Source organism: Ostrea edulis, chromosome 4 (assembly GCF_947568905.1).
Source record: "Ostrea edulis chromosome 4, xbOstEdul1.1, whole genome shotgun sequence".
NCBI classification, from domain to species: domain Eukaryota; kingdom Metazoa; phylum Mollusca; class Bivalvia; order Ostreida; family Ostreidae; genus Ostrea; species Ostrea edulis.
Window position 1 is genome coordinate 3743236 of NC_079167.1, and position 27196 is coordinate 3770431.

General features: G+C 34.6%; 1 protein-coding gene across 6 annotated transcripts in view; it reads left to right on the plus strand.

Annotated features, from left to right (window-relative positions):
- The first annotated feature begins 3910 nt into the window (after nucleotides 1–3910).
- LOC125670425 (protein EFR3 homolog B-like) overlaps nucleotides 3911–27196 on the plus strand; it is a 45999-nt gene continuing 22713 nt past the window's right edge. For 3 of the 6 annotated variants that reach the window (XM_048905578.2, XM_048905580.2, XM_048905581.2), the window contains exons 1-13: nucleotides 3911–4047; nucleotides 7475–7554; nucleotides 10079–10206; nucleotides 10379–10529; nucleotides 10735–10856; nucleotides 12539–12676; nucleotides 18346–18477; nucleotides 18608–18686; nucleotides 18833–18844; nucleotides 21793–21928; nucleotides 24253–24381; nucleotides 24468–24564; nucleotides 24876–24927. In XM_048905578.2, the coding sequence (XP_048761535.1) occupies nucleotides 4041–4047; nucleotides 7475–7554; nucleotides 10079–10206; nucleotides 10379–10529; nucleotides 10735–10856; nucleotides 12539–12676; nucleotides 18346–18477; nucleotides 18608–18686; nucleotides 18833–18844; nucleotides 21793–21928; nucleotides 24253–24381; nucleotides 24468–24564; nucleotides 24876–24927 (1263 nt within the window). In that variant the 5' untranslated portion in view covers nucleotides 3911–4040. The remainder of the gene's footprint in view (nucleotides 4048–7474; nucleotides 7555–10078; nucleotides 10207–10378; nucleotides 10530–10734; nucleotides 10857–12538; nucleotides 12677–18345; nucleotides 18478–18607; nucleotides 18687–18832; nucleotides 18845–21792; nucleotides 21929–24252; nucleotides 24382–24467; nucleotides 24565–24875; nucleotides 24928–27196) is intronic. The other 3 variants (XM_048905579.2, XM_056161671.1, XM_048905582.2) reach the window with 1 other exon arrangement.

Sequence of the window (27196 nt, forward strand, 5' to 3'; positions counted from 1 at the left end):
GCAATTAAACGGCGTTAACAACAGTGCCAGCATACCAACAAATCTTCCCAACAGAAAAATACGTTTCACCAAAAATATGCGCAAAGAACATCTCAACAGGATTTAAGCTGGAACAGATATTTTGAAATATAGTTTTCTACCAAACACAATAACAGACTGGAATTCTCTGCCACCAGACAGAAGCAGCCCAAGACCCGGTATCCACATTTACAAAGATCATCAAGGGGGTATAGAATAGTATGCTACTTGACGCAAGCGCAGTGAATGAAAGTCAACAGGATGTATAGATATACAAGGGGATTGATTACAAGTTCTAGCAGCTTAGAAAAGGCTCCCCCGTATACAAAATATATTATGTTATACATGTACAAATAAAGATTGTCGTACCACAGAAAATATAATATTCGTTATAATATACAATTAGGATAATATACAATATATGTTTAGGCTCATGTAAGTACATAATCAGGCATAAAATGCAAAACATATTTAAAATATGATATACAGGTTTTATTAAGATATGTTAAAAGTTCTTAATAAAGGTTTAAATATCATCAAGAACAGCAAACATCAATTTAAAAGTTATTTCATCTCGGTGCATGTTTACATATACATGCAAAGTGAAGATAACGAACAGTGATCAATCTCATAACTCCTATAAGTAATACAAAATAGATAGTTGGGCAAACACGGACCCCTGGACACACCAGAGGTGGGATCAGGTGCCTAGGAGGAGTAAGCATCCCCTGTTGACCGGTCACACCCGCCGTGAGCCCCATATTCTGATCAGGTAAACGGAGTTATCCGCAGTCAAAACCAGTGTGCCAAGAACGGCTTAACAATCGGTATGAAACACGTCAGACAGCATTTGACCCGATGCGAGGTCGTACTGACGAACCAGGTCGTTATAACGACCATAGAATTTGCGAAATGCTGACTTCAATCGAGACTGTTGAAATCCCTGTACCATCAACTTTTTTGTCAGTAGCTTACCTCGATTTAAAAACTGACTATACCCAGAACAAGCTCTTGCATATCGAATTAGTTGAGATATATAAACACCATATGCAGGTGATAATGGAATATTGCTACATAAATGTGAGAAGTTGACGATGGAGAAGCTGAAATCATCTCGTTTGTCATACAGTTGAGTTGTCAGTTTCCGTTAATGTCTACTTTCAATAAAATATCTAAGTATGAAGCAGAAGTGGACGACTTTGTGGTGTCCTTTATTTCGAGCTCACAGGGATATATCAAATCGACATATGAATGAAAGCTATCATTGTTAATAGACAAAACGTCATCGATATATCTAAAAGTCGAATTGAAGGTCACAGCGAGAGATTTTTTCTTCTCACGTAGAAGTTTTTGAATAAATTCTGCTTCATATAAATATAAAAACAGGTCAGCTAACAAAGGAGCACAATTCGTGCCCATGGGAATTCCAACAGACTGTTGGAAGACCTGATCACCAAAGACCACGAAGATATTGTCAATGAGGAACTCTAGCATATTTTTTATTTCAACTTCAGAGTACTTGTGTGTGGAATCAGAGTGGTGTTTAACAAAGTAAGTTTTTGAATGACTGATCACTAGATAAGTCCCCATTATCAAAGTTCGAAAGTAGGGTCGCTTTTTTTTTTTTTTTAAATTCAGTTATTTTATATTGCAAGCAGGTACTTCTTTTATTAAATATAGGATTCAGAATCATATTCCCTCTATTATCAATAAGCGTATTTTCCTAGATAGTCGATCGACCATAGGTGAAAAATAGCAAGCTTTCTTCAAGAAGCCCTTCCCCCTATTATACGGTAGGGATCCGTGGGCGATCGACTCGAGGAAGAGGAGATGGACTCACCCACCACCTTCTGGAGGACCTAACCATCCCCGGATCTTCAAAAAGACCCGTACCCGTTCCGAAGGGATCCGAGGGTCGACCATCCTCGTCACCTCGCCGAAACAAACCTAGTGTAGTGTAACAGGCCTCCTACTGGCCAGTCTGCACTATTAATCATCACCACAGCAGCAGATAAGCCCAGTTGATGCAGTGACGGCACAGAGTGAAGACGTAGATTATAGAATATATATATATATATATATATATATATGTGTGTGTGTGTGTGTGTGGGGGGGGGGGGTAAATTAATTGTATAGACTTGACTGAACAAGTAGTCTTTTCTGGCTTTGTATAAAGATTAAATAATTGCAATACCGTGCTGTACATAAGAGCTGAGCTGGAGCTCCGAGAGCCGAGCTGTATAGAGCCGGAGAACCACCTGAGTCAGAAAGAGCTCCGAGAGCCGAGCTGTATGAACCCAGAGAGATATAGCCAGGCGTACCAGAGGGTTTGTACACATACTTGATTCAAGACAAATAGTCACGTTTTTCTGTTACCAATCATATATATATATTGAAATAAAATACTAGTTCCTTAGAAGGTGAACTGGCCCAGGGGTGCTTACCCGCTTTTTATTGTTCATAGATTTCTTTGGGAGAGGGGGGGGGGGGGGGGCACACTATAACATTTTATTACAAACAAATCGGAAAAAGGTCGTTGTCTTTCCCACTTTCTATTGCAGTTGGTTGTCGTCCATCGTCGTTCGCCGTGGGTCAACAACTGAACATTTTTAACTTCTTGATAACTACCTGTTCAATTCTTTTCATATTTGGCATGATACTGTATAAAATTTAAATGCATACTAAAGAATAGTAGAAACAGATGTACAAAAAATGGTGAATTTCACAACCCAGGGTTTTGACTCTAGGATGAGTCCAAATTAGTCATATCTTTTAATGTTAATGTTGAAATTCAGCTTAGATATTCAGAACAGGATTTTTTCTTTCTAGATTTCATAGTCCTTAAGGGACCGGTCAATATTTATTGGGGGGTTGGGACCGGTGCATTCCATATTTTCATTAAAAAAAAACACCCTGTCCTATCTTTTAAGAATACAGGTCCCCTGGATATATCAGAGGTGGGATCGGGTGCCTAGGAGGAGTAAACATCCCCTGTCGACCGGTCACATCCTCCGTGAGCCCTATATCTTGATCAGGTAAAGGGAGTTATCCGTAGTCAAAATATGTGCCAAGAACGGTCCAACAATCGGTATGAAACAAGTCAGACAGCATTTGACCCAATAATAGGTTGTATTGACAAACTATCAATTTATTAAAGATGTGTATTGACTTTATTTAAATTCTGGTCTGTATCTTCAAGTTATGACGAACATGATACACCATTTTTATTTTCTATGATTGAAATCCATACTTCATGCAAAACTTACATGTAACTTTATTCACAGCTGGTTACTTCTGTTGTGATTTTTAATTACATGTTTTGATATTTCAAAGGTCCAGTATATAATTGCGAATTGTCTCTAGTCAATTCAACTTGGACATGAAATGAAGCATGTATTATTGTTTGTAAGATAGTTGAATTAAAAGTTTGAAATACTTCATGATATTTTTGTTCAATGATAAATTTGCACATATATTATCTATCCTATCAGTGTTGAAAATAAAATAGTTGGAGTCCTATCAGTATGTAAGGCAAAATAAATGCTTGTCCTATTGCATTTTGCACCGGTCCCAACTCCCCAATAAATATTGACCAGTCCCTAAGAGTAGTGATAATTTTTCACTATTACTCAGGTGACCGATAAAGCCCGTGGGCCTTTTGAGCATGTTGCGTATGCTCCGACTTTTTCTTTGTGTGCACGCCCTTTGAAAGGTGATCGAAGATAATATGAAATTATATAATTCAGCAGTTTATATATTTGTCAAACAAACGAGTTTTAAATTTAAATCAAGACTCAAGGATATTTAGGCCAATGATCTGAATTTTAAAGCAGTATGAAAAAAAAAGAAGAAGATCGAATAGTAAAAGCACGACTTTTCTTTCGGCAAGTTTGTGAAAGATAGGTGGCGCTTTTTTCAATATGGCGGTGTTAGCTGGTCTGTCATCGGTAAAATTGAAAAAAAGTTGATATATATCACCATTAACCAATTCTACTGCACACATCAGTTGACGAAAAACAAGAATGCCAGGTAGTACTTTAATTTTAACGTAATACAAATGTAGCAAAGAATATTAGCGGGTCTAAACGGCGGAATGATGTTGTGAGATATAAAGTGCGTTAGAAACCACCGTCCCCGTTGTTTTTGCAGGATTTTATCCAGCTTTTAGATGTTACTACCCAACTCATATTCATCGGAATTTTTGAAAATGCAGTCATTTCCAGGGTAGGGGGTGGGTGACATCCTCAAATTTTAGTATCTCAAAATAAGTTAATTATAAGCATTAATCCGAGATTCCTCTGACTCTTAACCCCGCTTTTATTTTGTGACTTCTGCGGGGGAGAGTCAGAGCGGACTCCATATTGAAAAGTGGGAATTCAGCGACACCAGCTGGTGTCGCTGCTTTACAACTTTATTTCGCGGACCCATCTTCCAAGACGCGAGGATTCAGTTATCGGAAGATTATTCTACAAATATATGATTAATACGATGCTATCGCCGTTTAAACGATGGAATTTTGTGTTTACATGTGCTGACGTCATGCGCAAAGAAATCAAATGGCGAGGCGGCGACCTAATTCAAGTGATGCTCCATTTGTCGGTGTTAGGGCCGTTTAAACGGCGATAGCATTGTATTAATCATGATCTATTTATAGATTTATCTTCCGTTAACTGAATTCTCACGTCTTGGAAGATAGATCCGCGAAATAAAGTTGTAAGAGGTAGGTAAAGCAGCGACACCAGCTGGTGTCACTGAATTCCCACTTTCAATATGGAGTCCGCTCTGACTCTCCCCCGTACATGTCAAATATAAAAGCGGGGGTAAGAGTCAGAGGAATCTCGGATTATATAAGCATATGATATGAATACACGTATCAACACTTCGCGCAAGTTGCGTCCCTTGTCCGCCATCTCCCGGATAAAAACCGTATTTCCCTACGTTTGCCCTTGTAATTTTCCTATCTGTAGCTTTGACATCTGTTATTTTGCCATCAATTGCAGTCAACTACAATAATGCCCCAGATAGGGGCAACCCAGTAACTTGTATGAAAACTTGGTAATTGGCTAAAAGTCAAGGTAATAACATCGTACATTTGGTAAGGTAAAGAAGGAAAACTTGGGTTTTCACCGATTGACCTTTGGCTGACCCCGCAAAGGAACGTAACTCTCGGCGAAGTGTTGATACGTGTATTGCAGGGATTTATCTAGGTTGTTTTTACTACCTATACCGGTAAAAGGTACCTTTCCCCGTTGGCAACAAACAGGTTGGGATCACTTCCCCAATAGCGAGATATTCTCGCTAAAAGGCGATTATCCCTCTCTAGCGAGATTTGATATATCCCGTACAACCGAGAAAAACACCCGTGGAGTACATCTCTTCGTGTTTTATGTGAAAAGAAGAAAAAGTGCTAAAATGTCTGATACTTCTGCAAATATATTAATCAAAACAAAAACACTCACGATGTGTATTGGATTTCAGACTGCTTCCCTCATACGCAGCAACTTTGATATGCAATTTCTTGACTATGTTGTCAATTTCATAGAAACAATTCGCATGATGTTGAGTTAAGTTGTGTTGCACTTATTCAGCGTTGCACAGGATTTTCCATTATTTTCAATAAAGACGCCAAAACACCTGTTTATGGTAATGTTTATTCTCTCGCTAAAGAGGGATAATCTCAGTTTAGCGAGAATATCTTGCCATAAGCAGCGTAATATGCGGACTAACGTAATAAAGGGGGAACGTTATAACGGGGTTCCACTGTACATACAAATACATAAATACTAAGGATAACCCACGAAAGCTCGAAAGCTTATTTCCAATGAAGTCCTTTGATGCACGGATGTTTGTGCTAGGGAGTTATTTATGTGGTATCAAACTCGGGTTGCAGCGTTGAGAAGCGAGAGTGTAACCTCTGCACTACCTGGACACCCTATATTTTTTGACATTCTGTTGTTCAGTTATAATTTGCCTCCACTTCTTATACAAATTAAGCTTTAGAGAATATCACTAGAGCAGTGTGCAAAATTAACAGTGGACCTATAGAAAATCTCGTCGGTTAAAATCTATTGAAACAGCAATGGACTGACTTGTCTATAAGAAATCTGACCAAGTCATATAAATGTCTGTGTTACACAGATAAATGTCTGACCACCCCATTGCTATACTAAAACAAAAGTTTCATAGTCTAATGATGAATCATTCAATTTAGAGTATTCCATTTTTAACACGAGGCAGAGGAGGGGGGATGGATCAGAATCAACTTGATATGTACTTTGGTTTTCATCTCCATGCACCTTTGGTCAATTTCTTTTGCATTTAGATCCAAGCTTCATTACAAGTAATGATCTCATTTAATCTTCGTTGATCACAGTCTTCGTAATTGCTAAGTAAGTTGATGGCCATTTCTACACAGATGCGTTTTTGCTCTTCTGTAAGGAATTAGGGGACCCACTGAGCACTAATTATCAGAGGCTTTATTCTTTTAGAATGCTGAAAGCAGGTGACAAATCAATGGAAGTAATATTTGCAAGGTTTTCCACAGTATATCTTGCATCTTCAGCAATTGCACTTTTCATGTGCAAATTTTAGTGCTTTTTTATTTTGGTCTATAGGAATTCTTTTGTGGTCTTAGTATAGGAAATAAAATGACTGCAGACCTAATGTCTACAGGATTTAAAAGTTATTTTCAAACACTGCTATAGAATAAAAAGTTAAAATTACGTGATAAATGAAAGAAATTGAAATACAAATAAAGAGTACAATAAAAATTTAGGGTATTTGTTGTTGCTCTATAGTAAGTCGGTCAGCTCTATAGAATTTGAATTGTGGGAAACCGATTGTCTAAAATATGTAGAAAAGTAAGTTATGCACAATGCTTAATCATCATCTGAACCTGATTCTGCTTAATAGTAGCATGCAAACGTTTGTCTGATTTTCCTCTGCATTGAAATGATAGAAGCTCGAGAATCATGTTTCCCCCCATATCCTGTGGGCAAAGTGTTAACGTGTGTGTCGGATCTTAACAAGTCTCTTAATGTTTTGCCTTCAACATGTTACCGATTCTCAAGTGCTGTTTGATGTAAATTAAGTTGAAATTATATGGTGCTACAATGTACCATGTTTTTTGATATGCAAGAAGTAATTTGGTGAAAATTCTTGCAGAAGTATCACAACCAATGTTAGAGTTTGCAGATTGTTGCTGACTCGGCATTCATACATATCTTTATGATGTTTTGAATAAGAAATTCTAAAAAGCCTGGGATGCAGATAATTGAGATTTAGAATGTTTATTGATAAAGTTTGTGAGCATATAATGGAACTCAGTTGCTGAAATATTTTTTGGTCACATTTAGTAAGTATTTTCACTTAATTTTGAACCCTGGGAATACAGTAAATGCTGTACATTTATGAAAAATGGTGTGTTTTCTATTGATTTTTTTTGGTCATTATGTAGGGTGCTGTGGGTGTTGGGAGGTCTTGAGACCACCAAGGTACAAGCATCTGGTTGACAGCATATTCCCAGCAAATCCACAGGTATAGTATATCATAGTTATTAAGGTGACTCATTACACCAATATTTTATTTAATGGCTCAATAAAACACCTTTTATGAAGTATGATTTCACCATTGAATAAGTGATACAAGCTCTCAATAATTTTATATGAATTTTCGTGATTTTTTCTCTCAATGATAGAAGTATTTTGCACGCAAATAAGAAATTTTAGAGTCTAATTAAATAAGATACTCTAGAGTCCACAAAATATTTGTTTTCACAAGTTTTATTAGATATTTATATCATACATCAAATCAAGCTGTGTTTCATTTAGTACCAAGACGTTTAACTTTGCGTCCTGGAATATTTTGATGTACTTTTCAATAACTTTCAACCTTGGCTATGTCTTTTGAACCAAGGGGGATGGGGCTCTGATATGTTGCCTATAGATTCTTCATGATCAGGCCTTTCATTTGGTACCAAGACTTTAAACTAGTGACCTTGACTGAGAACTTTGACCCACTTTTCAAATTCTTCAAACTTATCTGTATCTTTTGAACCAAGAGGGACAGGGCTTTGATAAATCACTTATAGATTCCTCATGACCAGGCTTTTGATTAGTACCAAAACTTTTGACCTAGTGACCTTAACTTTGAACTACAACTTATTTTTCAAAAACTTTAACCTTGTTTGTATGTTTTGATCTAAGGGAGATATGGTTTTGATATTTCATATGTAGATTTCTCACGACGAGGCCTTACATTTGGTACCAACTTTTGACTTAATGACCTTGACTTTGAACTTTGACCTATTTTTCATATACTTTAACCTTGGTTATCTGATTGGGTAAGTAGAGTCGCGCATTCTGACGAACTATGTTGTTTTCTGAATACTCTTGTTCAAATGTAATTTGTGATTAATGAATTTGCACCACTTTGAAGTATTTACTTGTTGACTTGTAATAATTACAACTACCTGCAGAACTGTAGCTTTCTGTGTGTGTGTGTGTGTGTGTGGTGGGGGGGGGGGGGGGGGGGGGGGGGGGGGGGGGGGCTGAGATAGAGCTACAGAGCCACCTGATAAAAAACCTTTGAGATTTATATTACTTTTTCTGTGCATGATTCAGGTTTCTTAAAAAAGGTTTGTTAACTGATTAATCAGGTTAAATTTTTAGGAAACAAATACTGTCATATTCTTATGTAATGATTAACCAATTGCTTGGTCAAAAAACACTGTTTAAAAGATTTGTAACTGATTAATCAGGTTATTTTTGTAGGAGAGAAATATTGTCATATTCATATGCACATATAAAAATGGGAACATAATATTCAAAGGTCTAGGGAATGTTTTAGAAATTGATTTATTGACTGATCCAAGATCTTCAAAGTAATTATGATGATTATCACCCAGTTTGTATTTCATATTTCCTTGGAAGTTCCCAATCAGACTCGATCATGTGTAAAATAGATAAACTACTTAACAGTGTTACGCTAATAATAACAACTGTTAATACCAATTTCCAGACTGCGAGTGTAATTTTTACATTCATAATCAAAATGACACCCCAAATGCATGGAAATAAAAGACAGGAAGATTGCAAATTATCAGCTGTGTTCAGTGGCACTGGATTACACATCCTGTAAGGACTTCAGTACTGATTTTCACCACTGCTGGAATTGTGGTAACAAATTATAAAGCCGTTTGTCTTCGTCTTTTGTGAAGCAAATTATTTTTAAACAAAAACTTTTAAGCCCAAGATAGATATTGAAGATAAAAAAATAAAAACTGAAAATTTTGAGTTCTTAAGATATTCTTGTTTGAATGTGGATTTTGTTGGCATATGAAAGGTTTTTTTACCTTGTGACCTTGACATCAGAGTTTGATCTACTTTTGAAAAACTTTAACCTTGGCCATAACTTTTGAATGGTTGGTAATAAAGCTTTTATATTTTACATATATTTGTATTCCTTTTAACAAGACCTTTCTTTAGGTAGCAAAATATTTGACTTCATGACCTTGACCTTGGTTTTTGACCTCCTTTTGAAAACTTTAACATGAGCCATGATTTTTTAATGGTTAATGGTAGAGCTTTCATATAAATTTCATATGTGTATTCCTTGTGAAAAGACCTCTCTTTGGGTGCTAGAATTGCTGCTGTAAGGGGAATCAGTGTTTTACAAACACATTTTTAAAAATAATTTTTTGATGGTTAATTGGTTAATCAGTCGAAAGAATTTACAACCAACTGATTACAAAATTATAACCAATTGCCATCTTAAACATTTACAATATATTTGTTTGCCCTTTCTTGACCTTATATGAAATATATAAGTGGTTAGTTAGGGAAATTATTTTTGTCGAAACTACAATACTGACAGATGCATAGATTACAATGTTTGGAGGAAGTCTGTGAAAAGGGAATTTTGGTAAATAGTAAACTCGAAGAATCCAGCGGATTTATAAATTTTTGTGTGTGAAAAAAAACCCTAACTATTTAAATTTCAGTCCTATGTATTCAAAGTTTATTTGTTTTAATCTTTATATTTGATTTTTGGTGGTTTTTAGGATGGTCTTGTGAAAAACAACATGGACAAGTTAACATTTTATGCGATGACTACATCTGAAAAGTTAGATAGAATAGGAATGTATTTGGAACAGAGACTGAGTAGAGACATCAGCAGACATAGGATTGGGTATGTCAAATACGGAAAGATTACATGAAATTAAGTTATATTCTATCATTTTTGTTGGAGTTCTGGATCTGAAAAATTACGATATCATTTTACTTACTCAAAGATGTTACGTCTAACATATGTTCCTTACGTGTTGAATTATACGTTTGAAATGGAAACCATTTGTCAACAGGTTTGTGTTTGTGGCTATGGATGCCCTTGATCAACTCCTGGTAGCATGTCATGCCCACTCCCTAAATCTGTTTGTGGAGAGTTTTCTGAAGATGGTGCAGAAGTTACTAGAATGTGATGAACCTGAGCTTCAAATTTTAGCCACCCAGTCTGTAAGTACAAACACAACATAATTTCTGTAATAGCCTAAATGTTTTAAAGTAAAGGATGTAAATTTGTCCCAATACAACGAGCTGGAGGAGATACAGTAATGCAATTTTGTGTGTATTAGTAATTGCATGCATGCATAACTCATATAAATTGCATAGGGTTCAGCAACATATTTATAAGTTGTAAATACCTGTGTGTTTATTTCAGTTTATCAAGTTCGCTAACATAGAAGAAGATACTCCATCATATCACAGAAGATATGATTTCTTTGTGTCAAAATTCAGTGTTATGAGTCACAGTGGCAACAGGAATGAAAATGTCAAGTCAAAGTGAGTACAAGTGTTCAGAATATAGGTAGTGAAATAAATCACAGTCTGTTCTCAGTGTATCTTTATACCAGGCCTGAAGCATTGAACCCACACAAATTAGTCTGACTCAAACACCTTGTGTGATCTTTATCTGTTGTTTATTGGTGTTTTTGTTGTCATTGTAAACTTTTCATATTTTCATCATCTTCTCCAGAACCACTAGGCCAATTTCAATTTAACTTGGTACAAATCATCTTTGACTGATTCAAAGAGATTTAAGTTTGTTCAAATGAAGGGCAACATCCCCCTGAAAGGAGAGATAATCAAGAAAAGGCAAAAATAGGGTGTGGTTATTTAAAAATCTTTTCTCAAGAACCATTGAGCTTCATGACATAGTATAGATTCAATTTTGTTCAATCCATGACCTCTTGGGGCTAGATAGGGGTCACAATAGGGGATCAAAGTTTTACATGTGAATCTATAGGAAAAGTCTTTAAAAATCTTCTCCTAAAGAACCACTGGATCAGAAAAAGTTGAAATATACATGAAAGCTTCCTGACAATAGAGTAGATTCTAATTATGGCCCCGGGGGTAGGGGTCATGTGAATCTATAGGAAAAGTCTTTAAAAATCTTCTCGTAAAGAACCACTGGATCAGAAAAAGTTGAAATATACATGAAAGCTTCCTGACAATAGAGTAGATTCTAATTATGGCCCCGGGGGTAGGGGTCATGTGAATCTATAGGAAAAGTCTTTAAAAATCTTCTCGTAAAGAACCACTGGATCAGAAAAAGTTGAAATATACATGAAAGCTTTTTGACAATAGAGTAGAGTCATAGGAGGAGGATGGGGCCACAATCGGAGATCAAAGTTTTATATGGGAATATACAGAAATCCATGTAAACAAATTCTTTCAAGAGTAGCAGGGCTACACTTAATCAGATCCAAATTGTGTGGATTCAAGTTTTTCATTTTGCTTTGCGACTGAAGACGTCAGTATATTGTTTTGACCTGTTTGTCTGAAACTTTAACCTTTCTCCATAACTTTTTCATAGAAGCATTCATTGTGATAAAACTTTTTTTAATGACCAGAGTTTCTAATCTTGTGAACTTGGTCCTGGAGTTTGACCAACTTTTAAGAAAATGTAACCAATTAACAATCTCCTGACCTGTTTAAGGTAGATTTTTCATATTTTTATAGAGATTTCTTATGGCAAGACCTTTCATTCATACCATGATCTGTGACCTTAACCTCCAGAACAGCAATGTCATATTAGTTATGAGGATCCCCATGTTGTGTATTCAGTCATGTTGTGATCCTTTGGGACTAGGTTGGGATCACAATATGGGGTCAAAATTTTTCATGGGAATAAATATTGAAAAAAAAATCTTTTAAAAACAACAGTTGAACAAAAGCAGGGCCAAGGTGACTCAGGTGAGCGATTTTGCCCATAGACTTCTTTAAATTTTATCACCTTTTGTCCGTTTTTAATTGGTTGCTTGTGCTCATGAAAACTATGTTGGGTCATTCAGACACTTGAGGAGCATTTGTTTCCCAATTTTAGCAAACACATTATGAGTTGAAATTCATAAATTAATTTTTTGATAATAGACAGTAAAATTAAATTGAAGTTATGTTCTTCTTCACATAGAATATGTTTATTAGAGTTTTATCTGTTGTTTAGTGATATGATGTTGTTTCAGGATCAGAGGAGCAGGTCTTTTGGGTTTACAAGGAGTGGTGAGGAAGACTGTAAGCGATGACCTCCAGGTCAATATCTGGGACCCTGTGCATATGGACAAGATTGTACCCTCTCTGTTGTACAATATGCACACACCTGAGTAAGTCCATAAAAGAAATAGTCACACAAAAATTCAATTGTTTGATGGACAGGCTTGTACTTTTAAATGATGTACAGAATTGTGGGACAGAGACTAGTGACCTTTTTAGCAGCAGGATTCTTATTTTATGTGCAATCTCAGAGTTGTCAATAGGAATTTAGGATTCTTATTTTATGTGCAATCTCAGAGTTGTCAATAGGAATTTAGGATTCTTATTTTATGTACAATCTCAGAGTTGTCAATAGGAATTTAGGATTCTTATTTTATGTGCAATCTCAGAGTTGTCAATAGGAATTTAGGATTCTTATTTTATGTGCAATCTCAGAGTTGTCAATAGGAATTTAGGATTCTTATTTTATGTGCAATCTCAGAGTTGTCAATAGGAATTTAGGATTCTTATTTTATGTACAATCTCAGAGTTGTCAATAGGAATTTAGGATTCTTATTTTATGTGCAATCTCAGAGTTGTCAATAGGAATTTAGGATTCTTATTTTATGTGCAATCTCAGAGTTGTCAATAGGAATTTAGGATTCTTATTTTATGTGCAATCTCAGAGTTGTCAATAGGAATTTAGGATTCTTATTTTATGTGCAATCTCAGAGTTGTCAATAGGAATTTAGGATTCTTATTTTATGTGCAATCTCAGAGTTGTCAATAGGAATTTAGGATTCTTATTTTATGTGCAATCTCAGAGTTGTCAATAGGAATTTAGGATTCTTATTTTATGTGCAATCTCAGAGTTGTCAATAGGAATTTAGGATTCTTATTTTATGTGCAATCTCAGAGTTGTCAATAGGAATTTAGGATTCTTATTTTATATACAATCTCAGAGTTGTCAATAGGAATTTAGGATTCTTATTTTATGTGCAATCTCAGAGTTGTCAATAGGAATTTAGGATTCTTATTTTATGTGCAATCTCAGAGTTGTCAATAGGAATTTTTCAAGTTGATTCCAGGACTCATGGTTTTATGAGCAGCTTGAGTCCCATGAATATTTGGTGAGTCCCAAACAAATTATGACAAGTTCCCAACAATCTGTTTAAAACCAGATCCTGAGATCCGCTCACTTAGATCGCTACACTAGAATCTGACCTCACCCCATAGGGGGTCATGTCCGCATGACCTTTCGCTTGGAATATTCATGAGAACTATCAGCAAGTCAGATTGCACCATACAGACAATGATGGCTATTTAGGCCATTCCTGGCAATTCGTAAACAAATTGCTGTAATCTCTCTCCCACGAAGTTTATTCCACACTGTAAAGTTGTATATTTTCGCATAACGAATTTTAAACTTTCACAATAATGCCTAATCTATTCTGTTCATTCAAACAACAAAGCGTACGATATGAAATATACCCAAATTAAATTAATTGTGAATTCAGATTTATGTATGAATAGGGATGGGTACAAATTGAATAGTTTTCAAGATGGTTTACATAAATAACGCGAGGAATATAACGCCAGTCGACGTAAATGGTGCATTGTGATGTCGCATCTAGCTGCGATATGTTTTCTTTCAAACCAAACAATCGCAGCCATTTTCCTTGAATTGTGAACTCCATCGGGATTTTTTAGCGTTTGAATGAAAGAAAACCCGCAGAAAATACAGACGTTGTTTAAATCGCATGTTTTGACAAGTGTGGAGTCGTCTGTCAAATGCGCAGCCATTTTTGTTTTGTTTTTGCATCTCTAACGTAAATAATGACGCAAAGGTTCATGGGAGGAAAATTATCGTTGGTATAAATCGACAGGGTCAATTTGATTGGCTTAACGAAAGGTCATGCGGACGTGACCCTATATGGGGTTACGTCAGATCCTAGTGTAGCGATCTAAGTGAGCGGATATCAGGATCTGGTTTTAATCAGATTGAGTTCCCAACAAATTTTGATGAGTCCCCAACAACTTTTGTTTGGTCCTTTAGTATAAGATATTTTACATTTGGTGGAACTTTTTTAAGAATAGTTAATTTTTGCCATTTTAAGCTCTTAGTTCCCCAGCCAATGTATAATTTTGATCACTTTGTACGTAATGGTTAGATACAATGATTCGCTACCTGGCCTAGGACTAACAGTGTTTCTTGATAATTGCCCACACATCCAGGAATACAGACAGCATAGACAATTCTGAATAAACATGACTCAAGCTTCCTTGACTTTCATGATCTTGTATCATCATATACCATATATACTCGCCTATAAGTAAGATTTTTGGGAGTCAATTTTTGGTCCAAAACTCTATGTCCGACTTATAGGCGCATCCTAAGAAGATTGGTATTTTTCTGGGCGGCGTAATGTAGTGTTTTTTAAACAAGTCCGACGATTATCATGGACTACCACACAAATGATTATTGTACACAAATATCTAGACAAATTGCATTGTTTATGTATTTTAAAATTATGTATAAAGTACAAGTATTTACATATTTTTATCTTGTTAAAAATTATTTACATACCGGTAACTAATACTTTCAATTCAACTAATCTATCGTTTATCGGTAAAATTGAATTACGAACCCGATTTAATATTGAAATATTCATATGTATACCGGCTGAAATATATTTCATAAAAGATTAAATATTGTTAACAGATAATTTAGATCATCATTCTTGACTCTTAAAAACTCTATTGTTGATACATTGAATCATACCGGAACCCCACAATAACCGCAAGGCGCGTGCCACTAAGTAAACACGCTTTCAGGTACTGGTAATTAGGAAATCATAATTGGGTAGGTAAACAAGGGATCATTGTCCATAATAAATCAAGGGGTGCGTTTAAACCCCAAACAGATATGGCTTGGATATTGAGCACCTCATAATTATTAATTTCTCAAAATATTTTTTGAAACATAGGTAAAAACACTAGAGCATTGACTTGAAATTGTCAACCGATTCTGACAAAAATTTGTGCCGACTTATAAGCGGGTCAATGGCAAATTCCTACAAAATAACCTTAGAAAATACAACCGACTTATAGGCGAACCGACTTATAGGCGAGTATATACGGTAAGTAAGTAATTTTATTTAAAGTCGGAACTATATACGGGTAACAATAAACATGAGCTAAGAGCTCTTTAACCGACTATAAAGCATAAAACACAAAGCACTAATGATATATAATTGCATGCATAGACATAAAAGCAGAAATTTGAAATAAAACAGGACGCATACATGTATACAGACATCACAAGTCATGCATATATATACACAGGGACTAGCTATATTAAGATGCACAGCACTGAAAAAAGTTTGCAACACAAACATAAAAATATGGATACATACATAGACTAAATAAATATGCATACCTAAGAGACAGAGCAGAGTAAAAATAATACAGTTAAATTTGTACATCATATCAAACCAAATGATAACATTTTAAAGGGACTGATTCACGATTTCCCCCAAAATTTTGTTTTTCACTTTTAATGATTAAAAACTACTGTCTAATGTGTTTAAAAGATTTCACATAAAAATTAAGGTTATACATTATCACAGAAGCTCATTTTAGAGAGTTTATTATTTGTTTTGTAAACAAAAATTTGGGTATGTTATTGTTTACGAAATTTTCAAAAGAAATGGATACTGATCCAAGTTTATTATATCTTTCACATTTCAAGCATTCTTTGGGTAAAATGTGTCATCAAAAAGTTCAAATTTGTGACTGCAAAATTAAGATGCTTTAATATATTACAATATTAATATTTCACTGGTTTGTTTGTATACATTAAAAGACTCGAGTCTTTGTTTACGAACACAGATTTAAGGCTAAAATATAGCTTTTATTCTTGCATTCAGAAGGTCAAAATTTTGGCTGTCAACATTAAATGAGTTATATTTTTAATGTTTAACATCAAAAATGAAAAACATTTTTTTTTTCAAAAATCGTGAACCAGTCCCTTTAATCAATGAATGAAAGTTACTTTTCCTCATTTTATACAATATGAAGTAAGTTGGGGCAGTTTTTTGCATTATAAACTGCAAAGCAGTTTATAAAAATAGCATAAACTGTCCAAACTTACTTTACATCATATAAAATGAGAGAAAATTACTTTCATTTCTTATGATTTAATTTAGCAAATCACATTTGATGAATAATTATAAAGAAAATATGATGAATTTTATATGACATGGACCACTATTGCTGTAACAACAAAATCGAAACAGAACAGCCAAATATATTGTGACGTCATTCCTAGGACGTCAGATAGCGGGACTAAGCGACAGCTTTGTTTATACGATATAAAGGATGTTGATGAAGTCAAATGAACCAATCAAATTGTGTGTTACAAGTAGAATTAAATTATTTACCAGTTAGAACTTGCTTGGATTGTTAATTGTAGTTATTGTGATAGAATGGATGCATACTTTGTGTTTGCCAATGATCATGATGATAATCATAAAAAACAGTCGTTACTTTCGATTTTGACAATGACTACTGGAAGATGTACAGTTGTATTAAATTCATAGATCCCAATTTGTATTTTTAAAAAATGCCAAGGAAAGCATACAAATTTGATATCTTGAAATTTATTTGTCTCTATAAATGAATGGAGCAGTGGGTTTACCCTTAAAGTCTAAAACAGCCTCTTACACTGACTGTAAGAGACAGAACACTGAGTGTAATGTATTATACTGACTGTAAGAGACAGAATACTGAGTGTAATGTATTATACTGACTGTAAGAGACAGAATACTGAGTATCATGTATTATACTGACTGTAAGAGACAGAATACTGAGTGTAATGTATTATACTGACTGTAAGAGACAGAATACTGAGTGTAATGTATTATACTGACTGTATAGAGACAGAATACTGAGTGTAATGTATTATACTGACTGTAAGAGACAGAATACTGAGTATAATGTATTATACTGACTGTAAGAGACAGAATACTGAGTGTAATGTATTATACTGACTGTATAGAGACAGAATACTGAGTGTAATGTATTATACTGACTGTAAGAGACAGGATACTGAGTGTAATGTATTATACTGACTGTAAGAGACAGAATACTGAGTGTAATGTATTATACTGACTGTATAGAGACAGAATACTGAGTGTAATGTATTATACTGACTGTAAGAGACAGAATACTGAGTATAATGTATTATACTGACTGTAAGAGACAGAATACTGAGTGTAATGTATTATACTGACTGTAAGAGAGAGAATACTGAGTATAATGTATTATACTGACTGTAAGAGACAGAATACTGAGTGTAATGTATTATACTGACTGTAAGAGACAGAATACTGAGTATCATGTATTATACTGACTGTAAGAGACTGAATACTGAGTGTAATGTATTATACTGACTGTAAGAGACAGAATACTGAGTATAATGTATTATACTGACTGTAAGAGACAGAATACTGAGTGTAATGTATTATACTGACTGTATAGAGACAGAATACTGAGTGTAATGTATTATACTGACTGTAAGAGAGAGAATACTGAGTATAATGTATTATACTGACTGTAAGAGACAGAATACTGAGTGTAATGTATTATACTGACTGTACGAGACAGAATACTGAGTATAATGTATTATACTGACTGTAAGAGACAGAATACTGAGTATCATGTATAGATCACACATCTTTAAATGTTTCAAAGTTTTTATTGGCAGATTTATTTTTTCCTTATTTTCTTTTTTATGTAGATTTATGTCAGTTAACCTTGAAAGCCCCAGAGATGAGGAACACCCAGCATATATTGCTGAAATGGTATTCCGAGACCTTGTGTGTAGGGCTTCATATGGAAATGTCAAATCTGTCCTTCAGCCTGTTCTTTGGTGAGTCAGGTCTGAATTATGCGCATCTATCTGTAGTACTTTCTGTTTGATTGATGTGCATCTATCTATAGTACTTTCTGTTTATACTGTCTTTTAATTATACAATAATATTTTTTTTTTTAATCAACAGTCATATAGACAATCACAGGCTATGGGTGCCAAATGAATTTGCTGTGAAGTGTTTCAAGGTTATAATGTACTCAGTACAGGTAAGAATCAGTAGATTTACCTGATTGTAATGTATTAAAGGCATCATGTGTTTTTATTACTATTTAACTGTCGGCTAATAATGAAAGAAAGTAGAAGTGGATGCTAATAGTGTTTGGTGTGCTTCCTTTAATTCGATCACCGTCAGATCCAACGTAAAGTAAGTTTTATGGATGTTTGAATTGGCATGTTAACAATATCCAACAAACCTTTCTATGATTGGCTTCTAGTAGATACTGTAGGAGCTGTACAGTGTACATTTATTTCTTTCCACAGTTAAGTAGTAAAACAATACTATTTTTCATCCATTGTTTATGCACATTATACTCGAATGCTTGACACGTAGACCACATCTCATTACTATGAAGGTCATAGGTTATGTTTTGGGTTATACATGTATTAGGAGTTTTTAGAGGAAATTGGATGCATGAAATGATGATGGTTATTTATCATTACAAATATTTAAAGCATGAATTTCATTAATCTGATAGGAATCCTACATATATACTTTTTATTTATTTATATACAAACCTGATTTAATCCTGTTGAATTTGAAATGGGAGAATACCTCTATGCAGATTTAATATGTCATATAAGTTATTGAATGACACACTTTAATACGCCAGTTTTGAGATATGTCTGAGTTATTCCCTTTGGAGAACTCTCGTACATAGTGAGACGTAAAACAATTTGTTTACACGCGGGAGTGGGACAAATATTCACCACTGTGTAAGTGAATGTACTCAGTAAGTTTCTCATACGCAGTGTGATCACCCGAATTTGACTGATACACAAACTAAGTAAGTGTTAAATATTTAGGGCATAATATCACGTTAATTTGTTAGTCATAAGTACCATATCTAAGATATTACTTGTAAATATGACATTGTTTTTATGCTTCCACTTCAGTAAAACATTTCTTTCGACAGTATTTTGTATTTCCCACATTTACATATTTAAAGAGAAGCCGCTTTTAATACATTTAATTGTCTTCCTCGTTGACTGTAGGTCCACTCTGTCCCACTTAGGCATTCAAAAATCCAATAAATGTACCTCCTACACAAAAGAGTTTGAATCTCGAAACTGGCGTATTACATTGCATGAATGGTGTCATGATGTTCAATATGTCAGAATTTTTTTTTTTTTTTTGACATATAGAAATAATTGTTTTATTTGTTAATTCATTAAATGCATGGAGATTAGTTGATACATTGTACATGTTTAATGAAAACCAAGAAAATTTACAACTGTGGAAGTTGATGAAATCACAGAGTTTATCAAAATTTACACTCAATGTAGTGTTTTTATCAAACTCTATATTGCAAACCAACTTTTATTCACAACCACTTTATTTTGTGATTTACTCATGATGAACTGGTTAAATTGTTGCAGTTCATGCTGTCATGTATGAAAATGAAATTCATTTAAATAAATATTGCCAAAATGTGTGGTATTAATGTCAGTACCTTTCTTTCAACCATGCATGATTAGGCAAAAAGATGTAATCATCCATGATGTCTATTTAAAACAACTATATTCCTTAATTATACCCCCCGCAACTTGGGGGGGGGGGGGGGGGGGGTATACTGGAATCGGGTTGTCCGTCTGTCTGTCCGTCCGTCTGTAGACGCAATGGTTTCCGGGCTCTAAAGCGTTATCCTTTCCACCTACAGTCACCATATCACACATATGGACTACCCATGGGATGAAGATGTTCCCTATCGATTTTGGGGTCAAAAGGTCAAAGGTCACGCGCACTGGACATTGAAGTAGCAATATGGTTTCCAGGCTCTAAAGCGTTATCCTTTCCACCTACAGTCACCATATCATACATATGGACTACCCATGGGATGAAGATGTTCCCTATCGATTTTGGGGTCAAAAGGTCAAAGGTCAAGCGCACTGGACATTGAAGTAGCAATATGGTTCGGTTTGTCATGGCATTTGTTTTTTACATTCAGAAAAGAGGTAGTTTATACCTATTACCAACACCCTTTGGGAGATTGGGGTAAGCGGGGGGTATTCTTAGTGAGCATTGCTCACAGTACCTCTTGTTTTATTCAGTTCACAATCAGAAATATTGAAGACAGAGATAGATGTTGTTTGACACCTCATACGTTTTGTTGTAGATAACAGTGAAGCTAAATATAACGTCAAAATGCACTGTCTACATCAGCTGTGTTGTATTTTCTGTGTTAAATGAATAGGCTCAAATGTCTAAAGTCAGGTTGCAGGATATTTTGACAGCTGTCCGTACACATTTGGATGACTTCGGAATTTTCTGATTCTGCATGTTTGTTATGGATGAATCTACACATAAATGTATACATTGGCTGTGCCTACCCCAACAGTAGCACTGTAAATATTTATTGTATTGAACAATCTCTATTCCTTATGCATGGAGTAAGCAATGGATTTTATAATGTTTTAGTGTAAGTACATGCAATGCAAATTGCCTTGTTTAGTGCTGTGAAGTCTATGTTGTATTTAAGGATTAAATGTCTAGGTTTTTTATATCATGGGGATATTATATAAACAGTTCAAGCCTTGGGTAATACAGGGTTATTGAACTTTTATTGGTGAATATTGGTTGAGTTTGGTTTGAAAAATTTGCGAACTTGTGAGTGAATTTTCACACCCAACGAGTGCCAATATTCACCAATTTAAGTTCAATAACTCCTTAATTATATAGCTGAACTATATTTCTGTTCTTTGATGTTGATAATTTATTTATTTTCATGTCAAGTTAGAAATTGAAGTATTGTTGGCTGCAATATTGCAAATATGCACATTTTCAATGTTCATCCAATTGTGTCGATTAATGCTTGTGATATGTTTCAAATTGTGAATAATGATATTTGCTGGTCTTTGACTATCAGTCTAAATGCCTGTTTTAAGAATTGTTTTCTCTTTTTTTGTCGATAAATTTATGCATGCATGGAAAACATTTTTTAGTCTATGAAAAATCAGTTTCATCATGGATAATTGATTTATTTGCTACACATACTGTTTCAGATTGGTGTGTAATTGGGTTAAGTAGGGTCAATTTGAATGATCATGTGCATGACTGGTACAAAAATTTACAAAGATTTTAAACATTGATTGCAGCAACAATATGGTTATCTAGTCATACAGATGTTGATGTCACACCTTGACACACATACCAACAGTGATCCCGGCATCAAGGCAAGCATTATCGAGGTCCTGTATGAATCTGTTCTCATCTCAGCTGGAGGCTCCATAGGTCAGTATTGAAAGTTTTTCATTGTTTAATCATACCAATGTTGTATTGTGCCTAATCCTTTTGTTGTAAACATCTTAAGAATGAAATATGTTCAAACCAATCATACCAATGCACATACAGTGAAACTTGTATGATACGGATCTTGTATAACCTGTACACATATTCCACCGCCAAACTTTACGTGGTATTTTATTTTAAAGAACTATTCTGGATGTTGTCAAGAAGATTTTTTTCTCGTTCCAAGCATGTCCAGATTAGACAAATTTCATTGTATTTATTATACCTTATCTCAGGTAGATTTGGTGTTCTAGAAATTTGGCTTTTTGGTGGATGAAGAAAGTTGGGCAAAATTTAAAGTGTCCTACATTCCATCATTGAATAATGGCCATATTAACTGCAGATATGTAGCTATCAGGGAAAATATTGCAACAGACCTGAAAGCTACAAATCCATTCCTTATAAAAACCTGTGATTTACGGCACAGGAAAATCTGCACATTGTTGAGGTCTTATTTAAGAAGCGGATTATAAAGCGTAAACTGACCCAAACCAGGTTATACTCGTATAACTTGCCCCAGAATTAAAGTCATTCCTTATAATTTAATGCAAGAGACAAAGATGCTAACCTTCGTTTATCAAAATGTACATACACTCGGAAAAATACAAGTCAACCAAGCCGCGCAATGATTTACTTAGCAACAGCGATACGAAGCGTCTAGATCTAGCTGCGAAGCCAAAGGTCGCCATCTTTAATCTTAGTTCTACGGAGCCTAGCCATTTATCAAAATATTGTATCGAAAGTGAAGTTTATCATGATAGAAAATATGTGTAGACTATCCATGTAATGCATATTTCGCTGCCCTTTAGAGATAGAGATCGACTTTGAAGTCGCTCATCTCCGACAGATTGAGAAAATACGGGAAATTGCATTGTTTAGGCCTACCCAAAATAAATCTTCAAATATCAGAAAATGCAATAATTTACGGCTTTCAACTCTGTGAAAACTTCTACTAAATGAAAACTTACCCTGGTATACAATGTTGTCGCTAATAGTAAATCCGACACAAGAAAATATGTAAGCAAGTAACAAATAGCATCCACATGTCAATGTGTCTGACGTCATGTGATAAAATGTGACGTATGAATTTTTGCTTGCTTTGTTGAAAGACGGATCAAGGAATGAAACAACGCACCCCCCTTCTTTTCCCCAGTGAGAAATGTATTTCAAAATGAACAGGGTAATGCTTACTTGGCAAATCATTAATTCGAATATAATATCTTTGTTTTAATCTATCAATAGTATTATTCGACCATACATACAGAGAAAGATGTATAACAAAAGTGATTTGCGTACAAGTAGGCCTAGATGCTAATATTGACAACGAGAAAACAACATGTGTATCAAACCGAAGTATCTTATTGTGCACGTTGACTTTCTATTCCATAGAAGTTTAGAGAGAGAGAAAAAAATAGTTCCGACATCTGGTTGTCAAGGGGGTGTGTCCCCATACCAAACCAGCTGACCAAACCAGGTTATACAAAAATAACCTGTGTTCCTCAATTGGAATTTGACCAATCAGAGACAAGGATACAATAAGAATTAAATTGTATCGCTATATTGATGATGATAATCCGAACAATTTTCACCATAATGTTTTCTGACAGAAATACTTTACAATGAGAGAAAGACTCTTGGAATCATATCTCTGTGTCTATATATATAAGTATGCCTGTATGTATATCTATCCTGACACAATAACTTAAACAGTCTACTTCATAACAATTTCAAATTTTTAACAGCAGGAATTGACTGTAAGAGAAAGACACCTATTAATTAGGCTTTGTGCCTTAAAAATGTGGAAGTGGTCAGGGCATATAGTTTTACCCTTGTCCATCCTTCTGCGACACCCAGATTTCCAGACTTTTTCTAAATACCTTGAGATATTGAATTGATTTCTTGTATGCAGAACTGTGTATATTAATGAGTTTTAGATCGAGTTTGAGTTTTGTTCTGGTGCATTGAATTTTGATGGAGTTGTGCCCCTTTAACATAGAGAAATTACTCTTACGATCAGTTTTCAGGAATTTTTTTCTTAACACCTTGAGATATTGAATTGATTTTTTGTCTGCAGGTGTATATTGATGAGTTACAGATTGATATTTAGTTTTGTTCCAGTTCCTTGATTTTTGATGGAGTTTTGCTGAACAGCTTTACAATTTTCAAAACTGAAATCCTAATGACAGATACACAGTGCATCAGCTGAGTAGTTACATTTGAGTTTCTTTCGTACTGTATCACATGATATAAAAAATCTTATTCTACAGGACCCTCTGTATTGGATGTGTTTAATACTCTATTGAGACATCTGAAAATATCTGTGGACAACAAGAGTTCTGACAGTGAGAAAAGGAATATGGAAAAAAAGTTTGAAGAAGCGATCATTAACACGATAGGTATGTCCCAAGAAAATACAAATGATTGTGAGTATTGCAGTGTATTTGCAGTGGGGTTTTTGTAATATATATATATTTCTCAACAGGTGAATTTGCAAACAATTTACCAGACTACCAGAAAATAGAAATCATGATGTTTATCATGGGAAAATTTCCTCAGTTTGGTGAAAATGAAGAAATGGGGTAAGGGATTTTAGTGAACAGTAAAGTAGTGGGTCTTTTGTAAAATGAAATTAATGTTCTCTCAGATAGCATTTTTATTGAAACCTGTTAGAATGATGACCAAATGGATCTGGTCGAAAATGATCAATTGAAATTTACCATGCATTCTAATGAGTTTTGGTCCTCTTTATTTGGTATCTTAGGGTAGATTGCTCTACAGATCCTGCCATGTTCCATATGGGATCTGACTTACAAAGAGTGTTGGTCTCTAGTTTTCTCTTTTTATTGAAATTGATTTCTATTTTATGATTAAAAGTTCTCTGTCTTTACAGATTCAACATGGACAACTATCTACAAACGATGCTTCTTAAAACTTTACTAAAGGTATGTACAAAAAATAGTTGTCAACATTAAGGACCAGACGCTAATTATTCCCTTCTAGAGATTTAAGTCTTGTTTGACTTAATTTGAATCCTTCAATATTTTGATTTTTTAGAAGTACTTTTGGTAGTATTCCAGGTAGATTTATATGAAATAACTTACAAAGAAAAAGGTACGATTGTGTACATAAAATGGCCCAAAATTTTTTATCTGTTTTAAATGTGTCTTGAATTAGGGTTGATCTGTGTTTTAGTAAGTTGGATAGATGCCAAGTATACTTATCAACTAATTCAAAGTTATTGCTTATTTGATAGTGTTATTACGTCATGAATAAGACTTTTTCCTACCTTTTTTCAAAAAGAGCTTGATAACTGTTAAATTTCATCTAGATTATTGCTTAGGAAAAGGTGTGCCCAACTGTTGAGCAAAATGAAATTAATATATATTGTGCGTTAATAGAAGATGAAAAATGTATTTGAATATAGATTTGCTCGACGCATGGGCTGTATGTTTTCTCAAAGGAAAACCCCTAAATTAATGAATTTTTTTCATTGATTTTGGCATTTTTAAAATTTTGATGACAACTTCATGCTCTTGTCATATAACACAAAGCAATTTTGAATCAAATTAAACATTGTTTGGGTTTGCTTATACATTCCTTTTTTGAATGTCAGATTTTGGGACTCCTACTGAAATCATCCATTTTCTGGGCCAGATGACTGTAGAAACTGTACCTTCTTCTTTATTGCCTCTGATTCCTTTTACAACCATTCCTCTTTAATTATATTCTGTTCATGATAAGGATTTGCATTACAACATACATGTAACTACTATTGTTATTTCTTTTTAAGAGACATGATATAAAACTTCTTCAATTACTTTATTAGGGGTATAAGGGTGGGATGTTTTAATTTTTTTTATTCTCCCGTCTTTAGACATATTACGTTATAGCAGTGTCTGTGCGTCTAGGTCTGTTTAGACATATTACGTTATAGCAGTGTCTGTGCGTCTAGGTCTGTTTAGACATATTATGTTATAGCAGTGTCTGTGCGTCTAGGTCTGTTACGTTATAGCAGTGTCTGTGCGTCTAGGTCTGTTACGTTATAGCAGTGTCTGTGCGTCTAGGTCTGTTACGTTATAGCAGTGTCTGTGCGTCTAGGTCTGTTACGTTATAGCAGTGTCTGTGCGTCTAGGTCTACGTTATAGCAGTGTCTGTGCGTCTAGGTCTGTTACGTTATAACAGTGTCTGTGCGTCTAGGTCTGTTACGTTATAGCAGTGTCTGTGCGTCTAGGTCTGTTTAGGGTTTTCTGTGTTTATTTTCATTTCTCTGTAACATATCAAACTGAAACTTGCTGTTTAGCTTCTTTTTAGATCATGTTTCAATTTTAGTCCATTTTGTCCTTTCTTTCAGGAGTTTTGCCCCATTATTTTAAATTTAATATAACATTGAGGGAACATGATTTGTCCAGCTAACTTCTCCTACAGTTATTAAATGAGAACCCTCTTATTAAAACAGTGTTTGTATGGGTATTGAAGATGTATGTGTGGCAAGGATTTTGATTTTCTTCAATTTTTGAAAAAATTACAGGTTGTTTTAAGGAAATATTACATAAAGGTACATGATCTGAACAACTCACTCCTCCCACAGTGAGGACCTTATAAACAGAGTGTATGGATATTGATTATTGAAGATATGCTTGTGGCAAGGATTTTAATTTTCTTTATTTTTTTAAAATTGCAGGTTATTTAACTTCAACAGTTTTGAGCAAATATTGAATAGTTCATTTCTCCAGACTCCGGGATCATGAAACTGTCTTAAACTTTAAGATTGTCTTAAATCAATAAAGTTGCACTTAAATCTAAAGACTGGTCTTAAAGTGGATCACAAAAAAATAACTTGGACTTAAGATTGGTATTTTGTCTTAAATCTTAAGACTGCCTTGGAGCTGTCTTAACTTTCTAAGACTGTCGCTAAGTTCGTTCCAAATGGCCGTGCTGGTTGCATTTTTGAGGCGAGTAAGAGAAAATGAGCGTAATGTCCGTCGTTGAAGACGTCTGCCATGACCAAGAAGCGGACAAGTCATTTGTTTAAGAAAAAATAGACTGTCGGTAGATCGAAAACACAGGATCTTGACGTTAAAAATCATATAATGGGAAAAAAAATTGTTTTTCTATAAGCAGAGTATTCACGTAAAAAGTTTGTTTACAGGAAAAGAAGTCAAATTCCTGTATTCGAAAAGTAACACCACTAGCCCGGAAAGATTCAGAGCG